The 27,741-nt window shown below is 48.3% G+C and overlaps 1 protein-coding gene across 2 annotated transcripts in view; it reads right to left on the bottom strand.

Moving 5' to 3' along the window:
* Nucleotides 1-4,803: 4,803 nt before the first annotated feature.
* LOC118785487 (neuropilin-2-like) overlaps nucleotides 4,804-27,741 on the bottom strand; it is a 67,788-nt gene continuing 44,850 nt past the window's right edge. The window contains exons 11-17 of one of the 2 annotated variants that reach the window (XM_036540168.1): nucleotides 23,022-23,108; nucleotides 21,619-21,780; nucleotides 17,951-18,216; nucleotides 17,074-17,170; nucleotides 15,745-15,777; nucleotides 8,291-8,353; nucleotides 4,804-6,739 (exon numbers count right to left, since the gene is read on the bottom strand). In XM_036540168.1, coding sequence (XP_036396061.1) covers nucleotides 6,435-6,739; nucleotides 8,291-8,353; nucleotides 15,745-15,777; nucleotides 17,074-17,170; nucleotides 17,951-18,216; nucleotides 21,619-21,780; nucleotides 23,022-23,108 — 1,013 coding nt within the window. In that variant the 3' untranslated portion in view covers nucleotides 4,804-6,434. Of the gene's footprint in view, nucleotides 6,740-8,290; nucleotides 8,354-13,291; nucleotides 13,775-15,744; nucleotides 15,778-17,073; nucleotides 17,171-17,950; nucleotides 18,217-21,618; nucleotides 21,781-23,021; nucleotides 23,109-27,741 lie in introns of those variants that run through there. The other variant, XM_036540169.1, reaches the window with a different exon arrangement.

Below are 27,741 nucleotides of genomic sequence, written 5' to 3'. Positions count from 1 at the left end.
TGAAGATACTGCACTTACACAAGTCTTTATGTTTTGCTATCAGCACCATAAGCCTCTGTGCCTTTCCATACCTTTCATAGTATTCAGATCAGTGTGCTTTGCATAGATAGGCACAACATGGACATACACTGCCCTTAGACTAGTGACATACGCTGCATGTGGAGTTCATTTTACCTTAAATGTGACTAAGAACGACCACATATTACATCCTGCATTGAAATACCAACATTGCATTGTTAGGTTTACTCAAATATCCACTGCAACAACATCAATCTCATACAACCTCTCCACTGAGTGTCTCACAGTCTACTAAATGAGATTTCAATTAGCCACAAACCCCTTCACAAGGTGGAAATTGTAAAAAGTGAATATGTGAATGAATTAAGAGGAAATAATGTATTTGCCCAGCTCAGAGCCACATGATTGTACAGGTGTAGCGTAGGGAGATGCAGTATATATACCATGTCTACAGCCTGACACAACAGGGGATACCAACCTTATCAACTTAATCAAAGAAGCCACACAGCAAAAGGGATGGGCAGAGAAAATGTTACCAAAGTGATGGGTGATGGAGGTTTCCAACTGCAATGAGGTTCAGTTCTGTCCAGTCAGCACACAGTAGCCTGGGTGTCCCCACACAGAGGAGAGGGTCACAAAGAAACCAGATGGGGCATCAGGTGAGATTCCAGGAATTACAGTCAAGTGGAAGCGGGGTGTGCGTGTGCGCATGTATTATAATTGTATTATGTATTGCATCATAAGTGCATTGTATTTAAAGATTACAGTACAAGTGAAAAGTTTGGACACACCTGATTCAAGGGAAACATGTATTCAAAGACATTTTCATCTTATGCTTAAATGCTTGAAATTTGTTTCTTAGACAAATATAAATAGTGAAGTTGATACCTATGTATGAATTTCTTTCCAAAAAATTTATTTTTAAATTATATTTTTGGCTACTTTGAAGAATGCAAAATATAAGATAGTTCTGATTTATTTAACACTTTCTTGGTCACTGCATAATCCATTTGTGTTATTTCATAGTTTTGATGTCTTTACTATTATTCTAAAATATGGAAAATAGTAAAAATGAAGGAAATGCCCTCTATAAGTAGGCATGCCCAAACTTTTGGCTGGTACTGTAGATGTCAAAGACTTTAGAACAGCTACGTAACATGGACACAGAGGAAAGACATTATGATATAAAACTAGTTTGAAAGCACCTGTATTGTTTATTTTTCAATTTGCAATCCATGTAACTATCCTAATTCCCCAAATCCCTTTGTACTGAAATGTAAATTAATCTCTAGTACAGAAGCAGCTGTTTGTGTGTACTGTAAATGTTTAGACTGGTGACTGATGGTACTCCATTTCTCTGGGACTGGAGACCCGAGCTCTCCCCCTGACCCAAATAAGCGCTTTGATCTGCTGGCTGTGCTGATGGACAGATTGGTGCTGATGTGTCTGCCCTTGATTTGCTGGCTGCTTAGGGGGTTGGTTTGGGAGATAGAGACTGCACCACAGCAAGGGGCGAGTGAGTGGTGGGGGGGTTGGGGTGGCAGGAGGCTCTTGGAGGGGTCTGGACCGTGTTGAAAGTCTCTCCTCTCTGGGGGGTTCAGAATATCTCCAGCTCATTACTGGAGAGAGAGGCTGGCTGTCCTACCCCCCTCCTGCCCCCCGTCTCTGGCTGATCTGACTGTCTCTAAGCCATCTGCCCCAGGGAAGCTGTCTCAGATACATCAAGAGATGTTCCACAAAGCCCCCCACCAGACTACAGAAGTGATATTTACAGGATTTTCTGCTTTGCCATACAGAATCCAAGAGGATCATATACTTTAGTCATGTACTGGTGCAGGGTTTTTTTAAACTTAAATATTAGTTCAGAATTTCAAGATAAATCATCTCAGCATTTGGCTCATTTCCTGTTGTGAGACATGTGTTGTCCTGTTGTCCAACATCCAGCCAAGTCTGCCAAGATTTGCCCTAAATCTTAGCAGACATGAAAGCCTGTGATTTGATGGCTGGTGGTGATTGAGCATAAAAGACTGGGTTTTGAATTCAGAGAGGAGGGCCCCTTTGGGTATTAGCTTGCAGTCTGTAGGGGAAAATAATTATCGACTTATAACTTAAACAAATGACAAAATGTACGTGGAACCGAGTGAAGATGACATCTTCTTTTGATTGATTGACTTGGTGTTATCTTTTTCTTGCTGTGCCGTTCCATTGCAGAACTCTGAGAGGATCAATCAAGTCCTTTAATTTGTGGCCCAGTTCTGTTTCAGGATTTGTGCTTTCACGTTACTTTTGAATTTGAGTAACATATGAAAGCCAGTGTTATATATTTTTTTCGATTATGCATGTCTTGAGCTTGATGGTTACAGGGACTGCTGAAACTCAGTACAAAAAAGGTCTACATTTTTTGCAGAAATTCCTCATTGAGAGGCACCATTGAGGCCTGATTAAAGGGCTTTAGCAGCAGTCTGATTAAACGGCTGCCTGAGGGCCGTGGGATCTTTGACAGAACGCCCACTCCATCCATTCAGCTGCAGGTGCGACTGCAGCACGCTGTCCCCGCGTTCTCTGTCTGACACGCGTCCGCCGCGCCGCGGATCTCTGACGGGAAACACGAGCACACTAATGACATCGGACGGCAGACACACGTGGGCCCTCAGTGCGGTGGGTGGGGGGTGGGGGGCTCTCTGGAGCGGCCCCGCTCGTGTCTCCCGACACCTCGCTTTGTCACACGCTGTCAGGCGGAAGAACGCGGCGCTCACACACCCCGAGTCGCCGCACTGCCAGCGGGCGGAGAGGGTACATCCCTCGTTCACTGATCCCAATGCTGGGATAATTGCATTACTGGGATAATTCCATATGTCAACTTTTGTTGCATCTGACGGAGTCCCAAGAGTTGAACAAGGTGAATTTCGGTTACTTTTTTGGGTAGCTGTCACTTCTGAAAATAATGAAAGGAAAAAAAACAAAGGTGTACATCTATAATGAATAACTAGTACTACTTACTCTGATATTACATTTTCCAGGGATGCAAATGTACGTATTTATGCAAATACTCACCTTATACATAACTTCCACCACTCAGTCATTCCTCTCACATTAGCACATATTTGTTGCTATTCAAAACTACTTTTCATGTTTTTGAATGTGTGACCACAGATTTCAAGGGTCTCAAGAGGTGTTGGACGGAAATGTATGCGTTGCATTAAATTGGTGTGATGACACTCTTCCAGGCAGAACTTTTATAGGAAGCAATGCTTCACTGGCTGCCAAATACAGCGATGCTCCAAAGAACTCACTTCCTGGGATTGTTGAAAACAAAGGAGCGAAATGAAAACCAGAGCCGCTGTGCAGGTGTTTCGTGTGAATCATTCCACGAGCCCCTTTGAGGACAACGGTGCGACTATGACTGTGTTATGAACGCCTCTGAATGGAATGCCTTCGCGTTTCACCGTGTTCACCAAGAGCAGCAAAGTGAGGTTTCGTGTAATGTGTGTCAGTGGACGGGAAACGGCCTCTGCCGTAACTGGGAGCGGGTTTCCCTCTCAGATTGTCCCTTGTATCGGCTGTATTGCGCATGTGCTGTGCCACGCAAAGCTTTTAACCCCTGAGGAGTTTACTGGAAATGCAGTCAATAACACTAAAACTGGGAAAGTAATTGTTTTTAGGGCTTAACCTTGATTTCCATGTAAGAGAAATGGCTCTCCATATCCACAATCCCCTGGAAACTTAATCTGTTTATGAAAATCCTGCATGGTTTGAACTGGGGCACCCTGCACCCCTTCGTGCCCCCCCCCCCCCACCCCCCGTGGCTCCCCTCTCCTCGTCTAGGGGCTGATTAAAAGCTGAAAAGCACAAACGCCACCCCTCTTACTGGTGATTCCATTTCGATCTCCTCTCATACTTAAAGCTGTTACCGGGCATTAATGGTTGTTAGCAGTATTTTAAAAGTGCTTGTTTTTAAAAGCATGCCATTAACAGGCGAAGAATGGCGTGAGGGGGAGGGAATGACGATGGGGGTGGGTAGGTATCTGCTAGAGGAGCGCTAGACCTGGGGAGGGGTGCGGGGGAGTAAGGAGAGGGGGTGCGTGGGGAAAACAGCGAGGACTTCAAAGCTTTGATGATGACGTTGGACTCCTAAAGGTAGGAAACGGTCCGAGCCAAAGGGGCCCATGGGGAGTGAAGAGAGAGAGGACTGGCAGGGCCCTGTGTGTGTGTGTGTGCGTGTGTGTATGTGTGTGTGTGTTTGCGTGTGTACAGGTATATATATGCTTGTGTATGTGGGGGTCTTCTGTGTGTGTATGTGTATGTGTATGTGAATATGTATATGTGCGGGTTTGGGAGCAAATGTGTGCATCTGTGTATGTGTGTGTGTGTGTGTGGTTGTATAGCATCTGAATGTCTGCAAACTGTTGGACCTGAACCAGACACACAGATACATGTACCAGGACCATGGAGCATCAACCTGCAGGCAGAAGAATGAAAAGCCACACCACATTCTAACACTGCAAACACTCGAGTGACTGACAGCTCCACACGCTTTCATATGTTGTCAATCCTTTATTAAATAATAATAATAATAATAATAACAATTATAAAAAAACATTTCTGTACAAAGTCTACAAACAACAATTGAATATCTGACCAGTGCCAGGATTATCATGTCTTTTTGTCTGTGCCCCCTGTCCCAGACAGAGGAGGTAACACTATCTCAGCTCCAAAGGAAAGTTAAATCGGGCGAGCTCCAAGGCACTTGGAAAAGAGTCAACAGAGGGCCCGGGGGGGGGGGGAACTCGTGAAAAGGGAGCTCGATGCGCCATCTCGGCCCGACAGCTGAACGATCCTCATCTCCGGCGTCTTTCAGCACCTTTTAATCAGCTCCCCCGGATCCAAACACTCGCGCCCCTGCTCCGCCCGGGCCTCTGCTCCTGTTCGGCTCGAGCGCGTGAGCGTGTGCCCGAGTGTGTGTGCCCGAGTGTGTGAGTGAGTGTGTGTGTGTGTGTGTGTGTGTGTGTGTGTGCGTACGTGTGTACGTGGGGTCTGATCTGGGTCTGAGGTACAGAAGGAAAGTTTTACAGTTCTCTTTCGATTTTCAACACAGTAAGAAATCCAGGGGCAAACCGATCACAGGACTGGTCGCAGATTGACACAAATGCAAAAACCTGCGTCCCATTAACCTTCAGAAGGAATATCAAAGAAAAAAAAAAAACAATCAACAAAAGGGAAATGAAGAAAGCATAAGGCCTAATCCTCTGAAGGCCTCAGTGGGCATTATCCAGGAACTGGACTTTCCCAATGGCTGTCCTCCACAGTTTCCTTAAGGCTCAATAGTGTGTCCAAGAAAGTCTCTTTGTTTTTCCAGCTTCCATTGTCTGTCCCCCCTTTTGTTTTTTGAATTCTTTTGTCCAGTACGCGGGGAGCTGGCGTTAGTTAGACTTCGGGAGGGAGAACATGCTCTCTCCTTCCGTTTCTCCTTCTTTGTTTCTCTCCTTCTCTCGAGAGCGAGTCTCCGGTCTCTGATGCAAGTGTGTAGACCCACAACCGACATCTCCGAGGCTCCGACTCTCCGCAATCCATAGGTTGCACTGAAATAATCCTCAAGGCCACACAATCACCACGACTGTGTGCGTATATCCTTCTTACAAAAAAATAAAACGTCAAAGACAAGCCTTCTGGTTAACCTAACTTGTGTAGCCCGCCATTTTGTCTCTGATTCCGGACAATTTTTTTCTTTTCCTTTCTTGTCCTATCATTTCCTTTAATGGGCTGGCAACAGTCCTAAACCAAAGCATCATATATTACAAACACACTGAACTTAAGAGGCGTAAGACTGGCAGTCAACACGAAAAGAACGAGCTCTAAATATAGCACAGATGACGACAGGGAGAAAAACTTAAGCTGGTACTCTATGGGGACATGGGGCTAAAACCAAATGAAACAGCTCACAAAGTAAGAAAGTCCTAGGGCACTGCTTTTACATGGTGGAGGTTACGGTTTCACAAGTGACCACCTGTCTAAACAGTCCTCCCATCACTTGCCTGAACTTAAGCCACCTTAAAAAGTAGATCTTTAAAAATCTATACTTAATATATATATTTTTTGGGATAGGCATTAAATTGATATGTTTTGATATTTTTCAGATTTTAGCACTCACGGAAACAGTCCACTGGGAGCAGCTCTAAGTGACCCCACCCCCCCGTACCCCGCAGCCTAAAAGTCCGCCTCCTCCTCAGCAGCAGGTGGGTCAATGCTTGTGGGTGTGGTTTGTTCTGTCCTCCGTCGAAGAGGCGCTCTCCCACAGGTAAGAGAGAGATACAGAGGGAGAAGGACGGTAGAGAGAGAGAGAGAGAGAGATAGAGCGAGAAAGTGTCTTGTTTTTGGGGTTTTGGGGCTGGCACGCGGTGGCCTCGGCGGCGCCCCCCTCAGGCCTCCGAGCAGCAGCGCTGCTGGTTGATCTTGACCTTGTGCTTGATGCCGTCGTACAGCTCGAAGTTGTAGTTCTCCAGAGTGGTGGAGCTGCGGGAGGAGAGGCCGTTGTAGGAGCAGGTGCAGTACAGCAGCAGGCCGGCGCACACCGCCCCCAGCAGCACCCCCAGGGAGCTCATGACGATGATGGTCACCAGGATGGGGTCCAGCGTGTACAGCCACGAGTTGTCCTTCTCCGACACCCGCGTCACGGGGGGATCGGGGGAGGGGCCAGGCGTGCTCCACTCCTGGAAGGGGAACCCTGGACAGCGGGAAGAAAAAAATGTGAGAACTACATTACATTACAGATGCTGATTTACATTAGGAGACGGTCTGACCCAGAATGGCTTATATCAGTTACAGTTCTTTTACAATGTTTTCCATTTATACAGGTGGATATTTATTGAGGCAACTGTGGGTTAAGTACCTTGCCCAAGGGTACAGCAGCAGCGCCCCAGTGGGGAATTAAACCAGCAACCTTTCAGTTACAAGTCGGGCTCCTTAACCACTATGCTACACTGCCACCCATTACACAAAGCAATCTATTAAACCACGCTCAGATTGCTTCATGTGACACACTATGACACAATCTACTAGCAAATGAGAGACAAGTCAATTGCATGAAACAGACAACAATCTTATTTCATGCAACTGATTTCTTGTGGTATCATTTATGATATATAATCACATTCTATTTTTAACCGGCAATAACAGGGAGTGTGGCAACAATTGTTGTAACTTGCATTATGATCAATGTTCCTTGAATTTAAATCACATTTAAATTGCCTGCAAATTGTATCGTGTGACTGCCAAATTGGATGTGATGACATCACAAGCAATCTCTTCATGCAACTTTTGCTGTGTGTAGATTAGTTTGTGTAACATGGACTTAAGAGAGTGCCCTGGCTCGAATCCATGAGCTGCAAAAATGCTGGGTCGAATCGCAGATAAATGCGGTCACTGTTCCCCCTAGCTCCTCCAAATGCACCACATTGGTTTTTCATTGGCTTTCCACAAGTGCCGCTCCCTTCAACGTACAAGCAACAGATATCAAATACTGCTACCCTGCACGACAAAGTAGCCAAAAGCCATCATCCCTGCTCCAGGTTGTTGGAGAGGGAAGATTCATAATTGCCCTAATGATGCTGACACAGGAGCGACCCTCTTTCCATCGGTGTTTGGCTTCCTCTGCTCACTCTCCTTAGCTGGGTGACAGAACCTCACTGCCTTCATCACACCCTTCCCCGCTATCTGGTCAAAGCTCATAAAAAACGTCCCTGGCGCTTGTTTATTATTAATTTAGCTTTGGCAGCGCTAATATATGTGTCATCTGGAGACTGGCAGCCAAGAGGAACCGAAGACTCTGATCATTTCATTATTTTCTGAAAAGAAAGACCAGGAGCTGGGCGGTAATGAAAGCGGGGACGATGAACAGATTCTGTTGCAGGCTGTAATTACTTTCCCCCCCCCCTTTTTTTTTTTTTTTTCTTCCCGGGACAAAGACATTCTTATGAGCTGGAAGCGTTCCTACAGCCTGTGATACTGGGATTTGAAAGCCGAGCAGGACTGATAAAATTAGAAACGACGGCGCTCCCACAGAAGGGCCCTATAGCGAGGCGGAGACGGAATCCAAGTGCGGGGCGGAAGCGCGGGTTTATTGCCTGCGCGGATAATCCGACGGGATCGGCTCGACCTTGTCTCTTAAAAACAGGCGCGCGGCGTTTGAGTGCTTCCCAGCGCCGCGGAGGGTTTTCGGTGCAATGTGTGTGCAAAGGGGGGGGGGGGGGGGGGGGGGGACTCGGGCTGGCCTTACCTCTGTCCCCGTGGTCCCTTCCGTTGAAAAGACGCTCGTCTCCGAAGTCCACGGGTCTGTGATCTGTGAGGAACAAAAGAGACACATAGAACTGATGTTGCCTTACTGTTTCCCAACTTGGAGCAAGCCAGTAAGAGAGACGAGCAGTTCACTTTTGCTGTATGCGAAAGAACAGTAAGCTTTTATTCTCAGAACAGTCATAGGAAACGCCTCCGGTAAAACTGGAAGTTAATCCAACAGAATGAATGCCCTAATGACAAACCATTATGACATTACTCTCTGTGCAGAGCAATCCTTGAACTCGCTTTGACTCTGTGACCATTTATACTCCACACGTTCATATTCATATATTCAACAAGACTCTTTCATAATCATAAATTTGCACATTAGCCATGAAGAAGAGATTATTGACTTAAAACAATTAATTCACCCCACTGGATCTCTAATGCCAAACCATAAACAAAAAACTCTGAGTAAGCCATTATCAGTGACTCCAGGATGGAGACACAGACTTCTGTTTAAATATGAATGGGGGAGAGATAGATAACAGCAATGATGGATCTGACAGCGGGGACAGGCGCATGTTTGTAGAAAAATATGCTTTTTATTATTACATTCCGCACAACATATTTCCAAGAACATGAAATTCCACAAGCTAAAATATCCTTTTTTTGTCTTCTAAACAGGCTAGGAGCTGATCTTCAGCATTAACATGGCTCACATTTTGAGACATTCACAGTCAGAGTCTAACATTCACAGATAGAGGACAGAAAATGCACACGGCAACACAATCACCAGTAACCCAGACCCGTTCATTAGCATCCCCCTCATAAAGAAAAAGAAAAGCAGGCTTTGAATCTCAGCTAATGTCTGTCAATCAAGACATCACTGGGGGAAAATGCTGTTGGGGTCTTGGGTGTTCCTTGCTAAAGAACTTTTAAACTAAAGTCAACAGCCTGTATCAAAGTGCATGTTACAATAACAAGAAATAAAAATGAAAAGGAGTAGGAGTGTGTGTGTGTGTGTGTGTGTTCACCTGTCTGTATGTATGTGTGAGTGCGTGTGTGTGTGTGTGTGTGTGTGTGTTTGGGGGGGGGGCTGGTTTGACCCTCTCTGTCTGAAGCAAACTGCATGATATTCATCCTCTCCCTCCCCTAACAGGTCTTCGGTGGACATTTTTAACACGGACTCCACGCCTGAACCCAGCACACGAGTCACTGTGCGTTGCAGCAGTGGCTGCGGGGTGCGGGCCATGCCGCAGCACCCTCCTCTCACTGCAGTGTCAGCGTCAGCAGGCAGAGAGGAGAGTGGGCAGCGCCCGGGGGCCAGGAGCGCCCGGCTGGCACAGGCTCATGCCCTCGCTGCCACGCCGAGCCCTCTGAGTGCTTTCCCTCATTAATATTTCCTCCATGGCCAGAGACAGAAAGGCTTACGGCTGGGCTTAATAAATGTTATCGGCTCCATTAACTAATTAAAAATATTAAGAGCTTCGCAAGAATCTGCGGAGTGACGAGGGCCTCTGCAGCTGATTTAAAAGCACGTCGCGAGGACCTGCCAAACTTTTTTCCAAACACCTCAGTCTTTAACCCCCCCCACCCCCCACCCCCCACCGAGACAGCTGAGAACCAGCAGTGCTGCTTAACCCTGCAGCCTCACAGAACACTAGCTCCATATGAACAAAGCACTGGGTGACAGGTGTAAATTACTGTAAAACTCCAGTCGCAAATTAAAATTTCATGTTTTATGGTAATAATCTACTCTGCTGACACTTATTATTACACACACCTGCCACACGCGGACAGCTGCTGTAAAGTAGCGCACTCTTTCATTGTTATCACGTTTGTTTATCAATCTTCCCCGCGCTGAGGCAAGCACGCCTTAACTGCAATCTGGTCTTGCGGTGTTTCACATTCGCTACCCAGAATGCAACAGGTGAGCTATGTGGGAGTGCCGCTGCAGCTCTGTGGCTGGCTTCATGATGAGACTGTGAGCAGAGGGGGCTGTAATGCAGTTATGTCCTGTGTGCAGGATTACAGGGAAGGGGGGGGGGCTTTCACAGGGAAACAGGGAGAGGCGGGGGAGTCAGCCAGCCTTTGTCTGCCTGCAAGGAACCATATGTGCTTAAAAATCCATGCTTTTCACAGAGAGACTATATTTAGTGAAGGTTTCATTGTTTCTTTTCCCCCATCTCGACATGTATTCCATTGTGAACTGTACATTCCAGCCCAAGAAAGGGTATTATCATCACTTAATGCCAGATGAAGGAAAGGAAACAAGGATGCTTATATTTATTATCCTCTGTAGTGTGTGTGTGCATGCGTGCATGTGTGTGTGTGTGTGTGTGTGTGTGTGTGCATGTCAAACATTTTGCAAGCTGAAGATACCCTTTGATAAAATGCGTGGACTTATCTCAGGAAATACTTGCAGAGCTGGAAATTTGACCAACTATATGAGTGTGAAAGCAATTATGAAGCAACATGATAACAAAGCAACCTTAAAGAAAAACAAAATGAACTGAGTTTCAGAAAGTTGCACCGCTAAGATCTGCGTTCTTTGTGATTCTGCATGCACATACATCACATCACCGTTGACATCATATTTTTAAACAGGATGTGAATTTAGGCCACTTTAGGCCTTGCACTGAATCAGTGTAATATACTGACACACAGGTAAAAAAAAAAAAAAAACATCCCAATATCAAAGGCTCAAATGACCACATTACTGGATTGTCTTCTTCTCTGGCAAATTAACTGAATAATATTTCAGTAAAACAAACCACGAGATCCTATGAACTCCACTACTTCTCTATTAGGACTGACACCTATAGGTCAGTTTGGAAACACTTCGGTTCAATTCGAGGAATCAGCATCTGAGCTGAGGTGGGAAATTTTGGCCTCTTATCTGCTGTGCACCTTAGGCCATCCTAAGGTGTTCCTTCTCTTTATACCGCTGTGTGTCTGTGACTGAGGCACTCTACCCACCTCCGTCTCACCAGACATACTGTATCAGCTGTGACCAAGATGTCAGACTCCTTGTTTTCCACATTGAAAGTTCTGTCCATGCACCGCTGAACCAAGGCTTCTTGGGAAGGCAGGTGCTCATGAATATGCAGAAGCTGTGGGACGGCACTTGTTCGGCTCTGATACTAATCAGCATGGATATGCTTAGAACGGCAGTAACAGCCAATCACTCAGGACCAAAAATAGATTCAGGGCCTGTCTACCTGCCCTTCCATGAATATTCAAAAACAGCGGCCATCACACCATCTTTTTAAGGTCTCACAAAACAAACCATGTGTCAAGAGTTTGACTGCACATATCTCCTCGGACCAACCAATATGCGAAATAAATAAAAATGAAATATAATGTAATATAACATAATGTTTCTCGAGAATATTAAATGTGGAAAAAAATATTCTCAAATCCATATGTGAACTAATATAGCAACACACAGCAATATTACGACAATGCATTGGGAAGTAACCCATTGCTCAGATTGCCAATCACTTCCTTGATCTGTTCAGTGAGTGGTATCACGTACACAGTGGAGTACAAACCACATTCTCTAAATTTTTTTGATCATTTACACAGGATTGTCAAATTCTGCTAGCTGTCTTTATGTGGTTTTGTTATTTGAATTATGTATTTGACAAAAATATACTTCTTGAGACTTGGGACTTTCAGAGGTGACAGTAGTTTTGTCAGTGGTGGTGGCCTGCAGCTCCTGTCTCTCTGGTTAAGCTTCTGGGAACTGTACAGCTACAGCGTCACAGCTCCGGAACTGTAATAAACTAAAGTCTGTCCTGTGCTGAAGTGACACATGACGGCCACAGCTCTGTGACTGAAACAACATCTACCTCCACTCAGCTCCGCTTGCACATTCCCAACAGGCAAAAGTAGCAGCGAAAAGAAACAGGAACAAGAAAAAAAAAAAACAACACATCTACAATCCGGCGTACAGTGAACCTCGTAACAGAGAGGGGTGAACAAACGACTCTGCCAACCTCCTCCGCAACCACCCCCCACCCCCCCACCCCCCGATTTAAGGCCAAAGTATGAGAGGACTGTGGTGGGCTCCTCAGAGAACCAGGCTGGCTAAGGCAGGTTAAACAAGCTTTTTGCATATCAGAATAAAAGGAAACTCTGCATTAACAGGTGTGGGTTTGCAATCACTCTTGTTCGTATCACAGGAGACCCAAGCAGGAGGCGGCCCTGCCTGGAGAGCCCTGGGTGGGGGTGGGCATGTCCAGCCCTGCGTGTTCCTCACAACACGAATCCATTCATTTTACATGGAGGAGGAGGTGACAGCAGCACGCAGCCGTCCTGGTTTCCGGCATATTCATTCCAAAAGAGAAAAAAAAGAAAAAAGACGATTCTCCATGTCTTGGTATCCGGCTAAAAGGAAATAACACGCAAAGGAACAGCAACGCCTCGGGCAGGAGCAGTGCTCTGTTCTTTCAGACTCCAGTCTGTCCTGCCGCAATGAGCCGAGGAAACACAAAGACAACAGTCCCTCTGCCAAAAAAAAGGGGGATTTCTGTTTACAGTGACTGCTGGAGCTTCAATCCCCCCCTCCTCCCTCCCACTCTTTCCGTTAACGCCATCCCGATGCCATGGAAACAACCTCCCCACACCTGAGCGCGCTCTGTTGACATCGGGAATCAGAGGGAGTATCTCTGTGGGGGGGGGAGGGGCCCTCCTCTGGGCTCCGCCCACCTCTCAGGGCCGTAGCTCATGCAAATCACAAACAGCCTCCCTGGACTGCGGCCTGGCGTCGCCGGGGAGCTCGCTTGACTCTCCAAGGGGGCCCGTCACGCGCGCGGGATTAAGTGCCCACGGAAAGAGAGCGCTCGCCCAGAGCCCAAAAAAAGGAGGGCTGGATGTTCCGTAGAAAACAGGCTTAGGGGTGCGAACACAAGGACCGCAACCCCTACCCACCCCCAACCCCCACCCCCTCCCCAACACTCCCATTCACAGTCTCAAAGCTCCTGTCAATCCTCCTCCGAAGAAAAAAAACACCCCACGTCAACGTTATTAGCTCCGTTCCTTCCATTAGGTTTGTATTGTTTTCAGCGATTTTTTTTTCTCTTTTTGCGGATGCAGCATCCATCAGAAGAAAGATAAGGCGGGGCCGGTGCACGTTCCCGTTCGGTCCCCGCTCCCGAAAAAAATGACAGAGGCGCGGGCGCGCGCTCTCAGCACTGGGAGGTGCGGCCCTCCTTCTCAAGCCTAATGGTGAGCATGGGCTCCAGCCCCGCCCCCGGCGCGACCCCGCCCGGGTAGTGGGGGCCCTGGTAGGCCACAGAGTGCTGGCTCTTCTTGGCTGCGAGGCGATACCGGTGACAGCACAGCGCCATGACCAGAGCAACAGAAGCCAGGAGCAGCAGGGCGCCCCCGCCGGCCATTACGTAATACCAGTAGGTGGGAATGGGCTGCACTGACACCGTGTCTACTGTGGGGTCACTCCCGCCAGGAAGGGCTCCCCCTGGTGGAGAGACACAGAAGAATTGGCTTGGGTAGGGAGGCATGCAGACTAAAACCCATTCAAAGCCTTTATTTATTTATTTCATTTTTTCTCTCTCTCTTTCTTTCTGTCTCAAATGTATTTTGTTTTGCATACAAACAAAACAGACATTTGCCGCACATTGACAGGCAGACACGCATGCATGCTGGCTTCTCGTGATCTCTTCTATTTTTATTGATTTGTTTATTTTCCACTTTTTGGTTGGTGCAAGCCAATTATCCATCTCTTTTTTTTTACATATATTTAGAAAAAAGCGTAACGTTATTGTTTTGCAGCTCTTGCAGTTATTTTGCGGAGGCAGTTTTCCCTCTAAAATCAGAGTAATTAGCTGCATGGCTGCTGCAGTGCTTGGACACGAGGCCAGTGCAGAGGCAGAGGGATTAATGCCCTGCTTACTGCATTACTGCCCAAGCGACCTGAACCTGGAGAGTGGAAAAGCTGCCAGCTCTCTGCAGACAGAATTCACTCACAGCAGAAGGACGGAGAGGAGCCTTTGTTTGCTGTTAGCTGCTATAAGCTGGAATAGCCTGCTCAGTGTGGCATCTAACCTCAGGTGAGGGAATGTGAGGGGCTTTGTGTATATTTATTACGCCGATGAAAAGAGGGGGGCCACACACTTTACAGACCTGGGGGAGCCCATAAACCAGAGATCCAGGCAGGTATCGGAAATTCTAATACTATTTACCATGCTCTGTCTGTGAGGACAGGGTGAGAGGCGTTCTGTGAGTGAATTCTTTGCAGGGTGGGGTGGGGTGGGGTTTTTTTGGGGGGGGGGGGGGGGGGGCTTATTTTCTTGCATGCACGGTTCTCTGCCAGTCTCCAGCCCCCTCTGCCTCCAGCCAAACTCTCCTGAGGTTCTCGGCCCTGACGCAACACCTCACAGCGATTCAGTGCACCCCATCCCACACTCAGCATTCCCAGATCACAGCACAGAGGAACACAAGACACCACCGTTCCAAACAGCAACCCACAGCCTCAGGGCTATCCCAAAGCGAAGGAGGACCGCCAAGTGATTTAAACTAACAGCCCGTGACTGACGACCGCCCTCCTGCCGCTGCAGCTCCGAAAGGGGAAGAGATCACGCAGCACATTCGGCTGGAAATCGACTAACGTGAACAAGGGCTTGGACTGGCACCAGCTCCACATTCTGTTCCTGTGGAGTAAGCGGCTCAGAGCAGCTCCATGTATGGTGCTGAATTCAGCTGGAGGGAACGGCGGCGCACGAGGAAGAAGCAATTACTGGGTGGAATAGCCCGCATGCCTGATTCTCTGCACGTTAATTAGATAGTAGCTGAGCGGAGTGCTGTGGCTGCTCCACTGAGTTGCTCTGACTGATCGCATTTCCCACGGGAGGGGGACGTTATGTACGGCGCAGCTGTGATGGACTTTGTGACACCTCATAAACTCACATGCATCAAAGCCCGCCATCCGATTGGTGCATGAAAAAAACACACCCCATCACTGCTGTTAGACCCACCCATCCCAAGTTCGCATCACTTCAAAACAGGGCTCACTTTATTGCTGCCTTTATATCAGTTTAAACGCAATAGTACTGACCTTCAAAACAACAACGACAATACCAGCAACCAGCAAGTACAAACAAAAAAAAAATGCAGGACTGTGGACAGGCATGCTGAAAATGCATGCTGGGCGTGACAATGACGATGCCCCGAATGATCGATTATGCTGACATATCACTACCAAGGCTGAATCGGTCGATCGGCTCACGCTTCTCATACACCTTTGAGCACCGGCTCAGTCTGTCCGCTACGAGCGCTTAGCTGAGGCTGCTGGGACGCGGCGGGCACGTGGCTCCCACCGCGGAGAGCCTGGGGCCCTGCCAAATACTGCAAGCTATGCGGCGCAGCGAGCAGGAAGCACAGACATTCCCACAGGAGGGGGGAGATAAGCAGCCAAGAGGTCAAACTCACCGGTCATGTCTGGAGGGAAGGCGGCAAACGGTTCTGAAAGAGAAGAAAGGACCCGGTTCAGAGAAGGCATGGAGGTGCTGGAGTCAGAACTCAACAGAGAAATTTGAATAGAATCGATAAAAGCAGGAAGAAAAGGTAACTTTATATGTTCCAGTTGTAATTACTTAATAAAGCATTCACAGCTACACCAATAACCACAAATACATTTCCGATATTCAGTCTAATAGTAATAAATATATGTACATGTGTTATGAAGAGGAAGGTTACTTAAAATTTACACAAGCCTACTATACACACTAGGTATGGTATGTTGATTCCCGGCCTCAACACTGCATGAGATAACGTTGTGTGGATTTTCTTCAAAGTGGCAATGCTGGCATCACCCTTAATCATTCACCAAATATTTTGCATGGTTTATATTTGTGTTATTAATGTTTTACAAAGCATCTATAATATGTTTATGAGTGTATGTTAACATATAACATCCTGTTTTACACAATATGACTGCCTTGGTGTGAGTTTGAGGTTAATGGCGCACTGGTTTGAGCGTAAAGTCACTGAATCCCAGCTATCAGGCTGTAGATTAACTAATCTAACTGTAGAATACGAGGCTGATATACAGCTGGTCACCTGCATGTTCCAGAACACAGAGACAGCTGAAACAGAACAGGGTGCCCTGGTGTTGTGCGCAAGCTCAGCGCTCTAAATGGAGACGCTTGCACCCAGTAGCACATGCTAACTGTGGGAGTATATCACTCGGTCACGCTCCAAGTTTTGGTCCAGAAACAGTGCTGTGACGGTAAGGCTTCGGTGGAAACCACATGAACAATTGGGGGGGGGGATATTTAAAAAAAAAGAACGCTGAAGAACCGTGGAGAGGAGGAGACCCATACGTGCTCCGCTCAATCTGTCTGCTCCACGCTACAGATAGAGACGGGAAATCTAAAACCCCGCGCGGAGATCTTTAAGACTTTAAACCCCGCTCTGTTTAATAAGAAGCACGCCTTCTTGCCTTGGCTGGGAAACAGGCTGTCAAGTAATTCCCTGTGACGGGGAGGGGAGGCTCTGTTTACAAATAAGAAAGGAGAAGGAGAGAAATCTAATGAAACATAGATTAGAATCCCAGCCCGCAGGGCATTTGTGGCCTAGTTTCTTTTTCTTTTTTTTTGTGAACGAAATACATTAAGAGCTCTTTTTCTCCCCCTTTCTTGTTTATTTAATTCGCCTTTTGAAAAGAGAATCGGTGAGAGCGTCTCCGTGGCTCTGTGGCCAGGGCCGAAAGGAGGAGAGCACGGCGGCTTCCGCCGGGGGCGCGCGGGGGGGACTTACGGGTGCACTCCTCCAGCGGCGTGCTGGTGCTCAGGTGGATGTTGTCGATCCAGATGTGGCCCCGGCTGCCGTAATCGAAAAAGCCTTCTACGACGACCTGCCGGGCGGAGAGGAGGAGAGGAGGAGAGTGAGGAGGAGATGTTTTCTGCGCACAGCACCGGAGCTGAGGCTCGCCTTAATCATGCCACCACCCTCCCGCAACCTTGGTTAGCTTGTAGCTTTGCCTCTGCGGCCTGTCGATACTACCTACCGGCTCATGCTAAGGCTATTATTCTATCTGCCACCAGTGCCCGATGGAGCGTAATGTGAGATATTTTGATATTTCTTCAGAACAATCCAGTTTACACCATCCAGAAATGAATGCTACAGCAATATTGCATTTTCTAATGAGACAGCCAAGGATTTATGAGACAGACTTACAGTGTTTTACTCAGAATGCTGCTGTAATGTGTGAAAATGTGACTCAAACAGACCCTCAACAGTGTCAGGGTAGCTCTGTGAGCACACGTCACCTCCTCGGTGAGGTATAACCACTTCTCTTACAGTTCTCCGTAACCATAACATTCTCTGTGAGGATGCATAATTTTCTGTGAGAACTCATCACTTTCTCTGTGAATAAACATATCTTTCTCTGACTGCTTGCTCTCCATTCATTTTGCTGCTACATACATGGGATGCACATAGCTTTCCTTTCAAACTCTTTACAACCAGAGCTTTTCATTAGCCTGAACAAATATATCACCTCCCCTTATAACACACATTCTTTGCGCATGGCCATTAACTAGTAACTCTGTCACTGTGTACGGCATGTAGGTATGTCAATTACACTGACATCAATTCAGTATTATTTGCTTCCTACTCCCCGTAGACATAGTACCTTGTACTCTTTTGGTGAGCGGGGCAGGATAGTGCGTCCCTCCCTCCAGAGGGGCCCCTGGTCCCCCTTGAGGGCCCACAGCAGGGTCTCCTCTTCGTCAGTATCCCGGAGCAGGACTCTCAGGGTGCCCATGCCCTCGCCCCTCAGCTGGTAGGAGAACAGCAAGCAGATGGGCCCCCTCTCTGGCGCCACCTCCGGGCTCAGCAACCTCGCCCGTTGGCCCTCCGTCTTGGGGCTCGCCTCCATGTACAGGTAGTTACCGAAATCTGTACGGGGACACAGATCAAGGCTGTCAGGGTCAGAAAGACACCATCTCCAGCGGGAGATACTGTTATTCTGATCTCAATCATGGAGGGTGTTTAGTATTCTGTGCAGATACCACAAAATATATGGCAAAAACATTTCAGACAACACGGGCATCATTATTCCGAAGCATTTCCAAAGACACATGTTCAGGTTGTAAACTGATGCGTGGCGTGGATTTCAATCAGAGATATTTAGAGCAGGGGAATTCTCTGTGTTATTGTCTTCAGGAATCTGACACACAGCGTAGAGGGAGGGGGATGGGGGGATGTCTTGAAGATAAGTGGTCCCCATGGGCAGATGGTCAGTATCAACACTGCGGTCTGTGTGCGTGTGTGTGTGTGTGTGTCTTTGTGTGCCTGTGTCTATGCGTGTTTGAGAGACTGTGTGTATGTGTGGGACTGCGTGTGCTTTTTTCAGAGACAGAATGTGTACGTGCTTGAGAGAGAGAGAGACAGAGAGAGTGTGTGTGTGTGTGTGTGATTGCGTGTCTGTAACTACTACAGTAAAACTTGTGAATCCCTGTCCCGATTGCACATCTCACCTGCTATTAAGTGCTTTGTTGTATTATTTTCAGTGTGGTAGCGAGTGGTGTTCAGTGACACCGGGTTAATCACTCAGAGTTGAGCTGAGCTACGTTCAGTGAGACATGGCTAGTCGTTCGGCGTGAGCTGAAGTTGAGCTGCGTTCACTGGACCGTGACTGGGGGGTGATGCGCGCTCGTGCTACCCTTCTGCCTGACAGGTGGCCGCAAGTAACAGAATGCGAGCAGACCGCTCCCGACGCCGCGGTTACCGAGCGCGCCTGCGCGACACGCTCGCGGTGCTGCGGTCCTGTCGGGAGCACGGCCAGCAGCGCCCCGCGGGCAGCGGGATCCCGCAGAGCCACAACTGCTGCCATTTAAGCCACTTTATTGCGCGTCCTGAAGCGCCCGGAAACAAAGCTTCCCCGCTTTAAAGACATCGGGCGGCTCTAAATGCTGACTGCTATTTTTAACGCTCCTGTCGTTCGGAGCTTGTTCAGCAGAACCCACCACGGCTAAAGAGGCATCATGTGTGTTTTGGTAAGCGATGAATAAATTATTAATCAATTCCGGCACCTAGGAAAAAAAATAAAACAACAAAAAAGAGAGGGCCTGCTTTCAAAACGCATCCATAAACATTATTCATGCTGGCTGGGAATACTGCTTTGCTGGTATAAATCGTCTTTTTATCGTTGTCATTATGCCCGACACTTCAGCATTTTGAAACAAGACAATTAAATTAGGAGGGGGAGGGGGGGGGGGTGTTTCGCGAGCGCTTGCGAGAGCACGCAACAGACAACATCCTGAGTGATCGGTTGGGGCCAGCTCGGCGGCAGCCAGCGCTGCCTCCGTTTCCAGAACCTTCTGATCTCGAACCCGTCTGCCACGGCGTGTCTCCCGCTCTCTCTCTCCGAGAAAAATGAAAGTGCTGAACTGCTGACAATCTTTTACAGCTGTTTCCATCGGCTGTTAAATATTTCATAAACCGCATTTAGAATATATCAAACCTAATGAATTTTAATCATGGTCGGGATAACAATTCCTTTACCCTAACTCTGAAAATACCTAAATGTACATTTAAAAAAAACTTCGTATCTTTTATTAATACAGTAAGGCTTCCTTTTGATCCCGGGTATGTATGAAGGGAAATTAATAATTATTTCTTCAAGGAGGTTTTAAATACATGGAACTCTACTTAGCATAGAGTTATCTGCCTGCAAGGTAGCTTGAGGGGCAGCAAGGCCCCGCTGGGAGTATTGTTTTCCACTGGAATTCTCTCCACTGAAGTTAATTAGAGCTACCGCGTGTTAACCCCTTCCCTGCCGGAACCCTCCAGCGGCGCGAACATTGACATTCCGGCAGGGCCAGAGCGGACCGTTCCCAGAGGAACTCGCCTAATGCACCTGGATTACACGGCTTACTGTCGTTTCTCTGCATTTCAAAGACACGGTTCCCTTTGTTTCATCACCCGTAAACCCGCTGTGTGAATCACGTCTGAATAAGCCCCAGCAAAGAGACCAGGGGGGTGTTCCATCAGGCTGCCGTTGCAGTTTGTCCTTTGAGTAAAGAATTTAAGCAAGCGTTACATTTTTTGAGACTTACACTGTATTTTTTCTTTAATTTCAGTGACTGACAAATTCATAACAATGTATCATTTATAAGTATCAATAGAACGAATTTATATTACAGTACATTACATAGGCTTACATAGGCTACAATTTTTACATGTTATCCATTTATACAGCTGGATATTTATTGAGGCAATTCTATGATAAGTACCTTGCCCAAGGGTACAACAGTAGTTCCCCAATGGGCAATGAAACTGGCAACCTTTTGGTTACAAACTCTGCTACTCAAAATGCACTGATTTTGTAATGCTAAAATTGGTTACCCATACCAATATATATACCTATACCAATACCCATACCCAACACAAGGAGATTGAGCGTGTCCAAGATGGAGGTCTTTCCAAGTCTTTAGGACCCCTGGAGCGCTCGCATGGTGTGCGCTGCACTTGCTGGTCGTGTGACACGTAAAATCAGAGGGGGAATTCTTTCCCTTCCTCTCAAGGATTTCTCCTTAACCAGCAACATATGGAAAACAGACCAAGCTCCCCCCGAGCTCTCTGGAGTCGGAGCAGGGGGGAGAACGCAGAGCAGAGCAGGGGAAACGGGGATGGGACGGGTGGCTGGGGGAACCTGGATACACGGAGGCCAGCTTTTCCATTCATTATGGTTACAGCCAGGACACTGCAGGATGGTTAGTGCAGGGAGGGCGTGAGGGGTGGTGCATAATTACCCACAATCCCATGGGAGGAGAAATGAGTTGTAACAGAGAGTAGAGAGAAAGAAAAAAGAAAGAGGGGGAGAGAGTGACAGGAGCTCTCTTTCCTGGGAGGAGTTATTACATTAATTACACCTTATTACAGTGAGTCAGGGAGAGTGTGTGACTGTGTGTGTGTGTGTGTGTGTGTGTGTGTGTGTGTGTGTGTGTGTGTGAGTAAGGGAGGGGGCGGGGAACACTCTTCTGTGCGTGACAGAGACCCACTCTGAATTACAACAGGATTTTTCCAAACACAGATCAAAGAGCTGAGAGGAACGCTAGCGCTTGCTTTTTATTTCCTTTGGAAAAGCTGCATTAAACTACATTAAAAGAAATCATGAGATACAGAAATACCAGATCTGATTTAGCCTGAATTTCAGCATGTGATGTAACACCTCAGTGCAGGAGGCAGTCCCCAAGCCTCCCCCCCCCCACATCTGTGACTGACAGTCGTGTCGGCCTCTCTGAGCCAAACAGCCTGTTCTTGTCATTAAACTTCATGTGCTCTTCCAACACTCACCGTCAGAGCCCAGAGAGAGGTCCTGGCTGGGCCCAGAGCCGGGGGAACCACCGCTGCTGTGCAGGGCCCAGTTGAGGTCGGCTGCGGGGTCGTGCGTCCACCCACACAGGTTCTGCTGGAAGTCACACAGGCCACTGAGGGGGGACGGGGTGGTGGCAGGAACTGGAGGAAGGGAAACCCAGATTACCATTAGCATGTTTATACGCATTTCATGCCATCTCATAAATCATGCACAGAATATACAAAATATTCATAGGCAGTCACACACACACACACACAGAGGGAAGGGAGAGGAAATCTATTAGCAGCACTTTGATCAATGGCCTTTTCCCCCACCCCGCCTGTGAAATCCATATTCCCATTAAAATGACATGTGAACAGCAGCCTAGTGGGGACGGAACTCTCAGCAAGACTCCTGGGCTGTTTTACAGGGGGTCATACTGCACACAGTGACCTCACTGCAAAGCACCTGGGATCACCAGAGGCCTGTGTGTGTGTGTGTGTGTGTGTGTGTGTGTGTGTGTGTGCGTTAGTGTATGAGAGACTGTGAGTGTGTGTGTGTGTGTGTGTGTGTGTGTGTGTACTGATCCTGTGACAGCTCAAACCCTAGACCTTTGGCTGCTGTTGTGTGTGGTGGTGAGGGTGTAGCTAGAGTGCACAGCTACATCCTCTGATCCAGTGCTGTCTCTCTCTGCCTGCTCTGTGGGTAAGATATTCAGAGATTAGAGCAGACCTGCTCCAGGGTGCGGGCCCCTCTACCGATTTCCACCCCGAAAAGGGGAGAGAAAGGGATGATTGGTGCATAACGTCAGCGCTCATGATGTGCTCTGCACTCTGCCTTTCACAAACGGTACAAATCACTCTTTTTCATACCTCCCTAAATTCAGAGATGGAAGGTCGAAGCTACTGAGCCATGTATGCCAAGATTAATCATTCTCTTAGCGGTCTTTTGTTACATTCTGCCTGGAATATCGAGGCACAAATCCTGCTTTCTAACCTATTTAGTACTACAGACGACACAACAACAAAAAAAAAACTCACCCACCCAGCCCCGTCAGTGTCATGTCCAGACAGATATTGATCAGTCACAAATCAATAACAGTGGCATCAATCAGTAACTCCCTTCCCATCGGGAGGCACTAATCACAGCGAGACGGTTATCAATCGCTCTGAGGAGTGACAGGGAGAGGGAAACTGCTGTCCACTCCAATATCTCAGCCTCGCCGTCCATATTGTCCCTGAGGCGCTGGTGTGTGTGTGTGTGTGTGTGTGTGTGTGTGTAAGAGACACACACACACAATACTGTGTGCCCTCAGTAGATGTCTATCCACTGGATGTTGGGAGGGCTGGTGTGGGGTGCCTGGTGGTTGAGTCGGCTGTTTTAGCATGTGGGCATGACTCACCCGGCCCCACTCTCCGGGCGGTGCTGCTCTCTGCTGGGAGGGGCGGGGTGGGTGTGGTTGTGGCCATATTTGCGAGGGAGGTGGTCTCTGAGGAGAGAACACAATCACCAGGTCAGTGAGGGAAAAGGACTTACCACACACACCTAAACTAATAACAGTATACTGTATAACACAGCCTGGTTGGCTGTTAATCAGGGAGCTCTCTGCTCATCTCTGGGTCTGTCTGTGATCTTGCCGGCACAGTAGTGAGCAGCTCCTTGTGGTGATGGATGTTGTAGTCTCTCTGACCTTGGTGGATGAGCCACCAGGTGGCAAACAGAGGAGCTGGCTGACCCCAGCCCCTCTGTGTGGCCTCCACACTCTTACCCTGAAACATTTTATTCTCCCTCCACATCACAAATCACCACAATTACACTCTGGGCAAGGACCACACATAATTCAAAAACATGCATTAGACCCTCATACACACACACACACACACACACACGCACGCGCACACGCACGCGCACGCGCACACATGCGCGCGCACACACACACCTACAGTACACTCTCACACACTATTATACGCACACATGCAAACACACATTCACATACTTACACAAATATGGACATGCACACAATCACAGATGCACACGTACTAACACACAAATACACATGTGCACACACACACTCGCACACATATGCACACACACAGCCATACATGTTCACATGCATACACAGCTGGAGAAGTACTCAAAGCACACGGAGCTCTGTTAACTGTTAGAGGAATCTCTGCGGAGGATTTTCGGCGTGGTTATTGGGAACAGGAGGGTTGCCCAGGGGGGATGACGTAAGGGAACGAAACTCTCTGGATCGAGCAGCATGGGGATCGGTCCTCCCTCGCATCACCGGAGCCCCCCTAACCACCGTCTCAATCACTGAAGAGCCTCCCTGTAAACTAAAAACCTTCTGTATCTACTAACCACCACTGCAAACACACCACGTGCCCCCCCCCCACAAACCAGAAACCAATGTTATTTCTGAATCACCTAACCGCCATTTCAAACGCAGCCCACCGACTTCAAGCTGTTTCTGAATCAAGTAAACAACATCCCACATTTCAAAGGCCCTGCCCTCCCACTCTGAAACCAATGTTGATTGTGCATTTCCTTAGCATAATTTCAAGCGCAGCCCCCATCCGGTCACCCAATTAACTAACGCCATTGCTGTCCCAGCGTTTGTCTTGTTCCAGTTCTTCCCACTGGTCACACATGGCACTGAGAAACAGATCATAGCTGAAAAACAGCCTTAACTCAGGGAGGCAGAGCCTATCGCTGACATACAGGCCTTAATTAGTCTGGGGGGCGGGGCCTGTTGCTGAGAAACGGACTCTCCACCGGGAGGCGGAGCTTATGGCTGACAGGCCTCTCTCAGCCTTAGAGGCGGAGCTGAACGGAGGCAGATCTGACACGTTCCTGTAACTTTTGTGTTCCTGTAAGTTACTCTCATTGCCACTGTTTCGAAGGCGAGAGGATGACACACACCGTCCCTCGAGCTGGAGTGCACAAATCCAGGAACAAGTGTTAATTGGCTATCAACATGTACGCATGCGCAGCCATCTGGAGGAACGCGTCTCAGCATCTGTCTATACTAGCTCTTCCAGAGGTTCGCATTATGGAATAATTCCGCCACGATCACAAGCCGTCATCACCATTAGTGTCATTACCCTTTGCAATTCTGCTCTTAATTATAATCAGCCAAAAAAAACGCCAGGGCAACTGCTAATCATACATCCATCTCTGATCGAGGTGGAAAGAGAAAAAAACCTCACGCAGGTATGTAAATTCACACACGAAGGGGAGTCCCAAGCTGGCAATATCTCAGACATTAAACTGCATTAATGATGCGCCCTTTACAAATGCAATTAACTCCCCAGCAAGGCCTGTATCAGCTTGGAGCAAGAGGCGCTCCGGAGTCGCTGATTACCCCTCTAAATCTGCAGGGCCCGAGCCCTCTCTCCTTCATCCCCCTCTCACCTTCCCTCTCTCTCGCTCTCTCCTTCTTTCAGCCAGGCAGCTCCTCCATAACACAGGACTCAATTAGTATTCAGCTGAACTCTTTTCTCTTTGCATCAAAAGGTCAGTTCTTGTCACAGTGTAAACATACTGACCTTTTGGTGTCATAGGGCCTGTTAAGTGAGGCGGGGGTGAGACTGGGGTGGGGGGTGGTGGATGGGGAGGGGGTAGTGTGACCGCCCTTCACTGTTCTGGACCCCCGCCTCGGTGGAGGCAACGTGGCAACAGGGGAAGGTCCTCCAGGGCAGGAGACCCCTGGGAACTTTCTTGTTTCCTGAACTAAAAGCAGAACCAGCTTCCTGGAATCCGAGAAAGCCTCTATGACTGAGCAACCAGAGATCTGCTGAGTCCCCTGTCAGCTGATCCAAATGTGATTAAATTCAACTCCAAGAGCCCGAAACTCGCTGAACGCAGAAAACAAAACTGGCTCGCTGTTCCTCCAGCACGGACGGCCTGCTGGCCAGCCTCCAGATGGGCACAGCCTCAGAGTTTCAGATCAATCCAAAAAAAGTTCCAGATGAATAAGAACTGAAATGGGTCACGTGGTCAGTGACAGAGCACTGCGCATACACGCTCCTACAGATCCCCGTCAGCTGACTGTGGATTCGTCCTAAGCTCTCCTTCCACCCTGGGCAGAGAAACAGCCATCCACCCCCAACTCCACCCATCTTGCTCCCTGTGCTTGTACACACATCCAACACTGTGGTGAACGCGGGCGGATTGGAAACATATGTCCTCCCCTACTGGGTCGTGAACCTCAGCGCTGCCCAGGCGAGCATGCGCTATGTGCCCATCCCTCTCACCGTACCGTTCAGTCCCCCCGTCACCACCCCCCCACCCCCCCACCCTCCCCCGGAGCCTGGCCACGTCTCCCTCCAAAGCCACTGACACAGCAGTTTCTAAGCTGGAAAAAAGTCTTCAATTATGTAGAAAGCCTTTCTGTAAATCTTCCCCTGGCAGCAGGGCTGTACCTCGGTATTATATCTGGCATTGGCAGCTGGGGAGAGAGGAATGCTGGGAAAATAACTGCCAGTTTCCTGAAGGCCTGGCGTTCCAGAATGCACGAGGCACGGGAGGGCTCAGTATCTGAAGCCCGGAATGAGACAATCAACGGACTGATGTGCATTTACACTGAGCTAATGACACACACACACACGCGCACACGCACACGCACACGCACACGCACACACACACACACACACACACAGAGTCAGAGTCAGAGGCACACACACAGAGGAACACTGACATCCATGCACACTCAACAACACAGACACATACACGCACACAAATTCTCAGCATCTCATTTAAAAAACTAGGACTCTTTGCCCTTCAGGATTGCACAACAATGAAGCTATTTCAAGTAAATACTAATCCAATTAGAGCTTTGGTTTTTAATTATCTTAAGAGAAGATGTAATTATGCAGCAACATCATGCTTTGTATCCTTTCTTCTCGGCTGGAGACCATCAGTGGTTTCTCCTGCTGGCTTACCAGGACTTACTGGAAAACCAAAACATTACAGCTAATCTCTCTCATCCAGTTGTTTTGCTGGTGATAAGGACGATCCCCCATAGCGCCCCAGAAAAGCAAACGATCAGCTAATATTAAAACAACTACCAGAGCACTCAGAACGGCTCAGAACAATCTGAAGGGTTTCAGTCTCACACATTCACATGTGTGCAAAATATGAAAGGTATGAGCAACGAGGGGTCACCATCAGATTAAACAACACTCGGCACACAATCAGTCGCCAGTCTGATAGCTGCTGAATGCACGATACACAGCAATCCAAATAAGCAGAACGTTGACGGAAATCACAATTTTCTACATTGCGTGTACACAGTGGACTTTGTAAAACGGAGAGGCTAATATCCTTCATGAGTTGCCGGAGGGTGAAAAGCCACATTAAAGGGATTCCACGTGATCCATGGTTTTCGGCAAAAGGCATTCTCCACTTGTGGGTTACGTGACAGAGAGGGGTGCGCAACCGCGTGCAAGATGGAGAGAAGGAGGAAGCGGGTGCAAAGAAGAAGAAAGTGGACGGGGAGAGAGAGTGCGTGTGACGGGAAACAGCGAAGGAGAAGGCGGAGCTGAAGCGCGGTGTTTATGGAGGACGTAAGCGCAGCCGCGTGGCACGCTTCAAAGAGCCCGATCGGCGACTGCACCAAGGGCACGATGGGATAGGCATGTAATGTCCATGACTGGAGGCTGTGTTTTTTTCCCCTGTGCTGAAGACTGGCCAGGTCCTATTATGGCTGGATTGCTGGGCTCTGTGTTCCAGGCACACTGAGGCAGTCAGCAGCTCAGTGGGCCAGCTGAGACCGGCAGCCCTGGCACAGAGACGGAAATGGATTACATCCGGCACTCGGAGAGGGAGTTTTTCTCCATCAACCTTCCCTTTCCTGCGGGAGGGGAGAGAGGAACCTGGACACCTCCCCCCACCGCCACCACCACCACTGCCATCACCACTACCACCACCACTACCCCCTCCCTCCCAAAACAGGACAGCAGCCCATCTGATCCCCATCTGGGCCCCATCAGAGCCCACTCTCCCTGCTTACACACACGGGTCCCGGACGGCTGCGGTTTCTGACAGGCCCGAGTTTAGCACACGGGGCAAGCGCAGTGTACACTGTTTATCTACCCCGGAGGTGTTTACTGAGGACT

This window comes from Megalops cyprinoides, chromosome 11 (genome assembly GCF_013368585.1).
Source record: "Megalops cyprinoides isolate fMegCyp1 chromosome 11, fMegCyp1.pri, whole genome shotgun sequence".
NCBI classification, from domain to species: domain Eukaryota; kingdom Metazoa; phylum Chordata; class Actinopteri; order Elopiformes; family Megalopidae; genus Megalops; species Megalops cyprinoides.
Note: the sequence above shows the minus strand (reverse complement) of the source record. Positions and strands in the feature narration are given on the sequence as shown.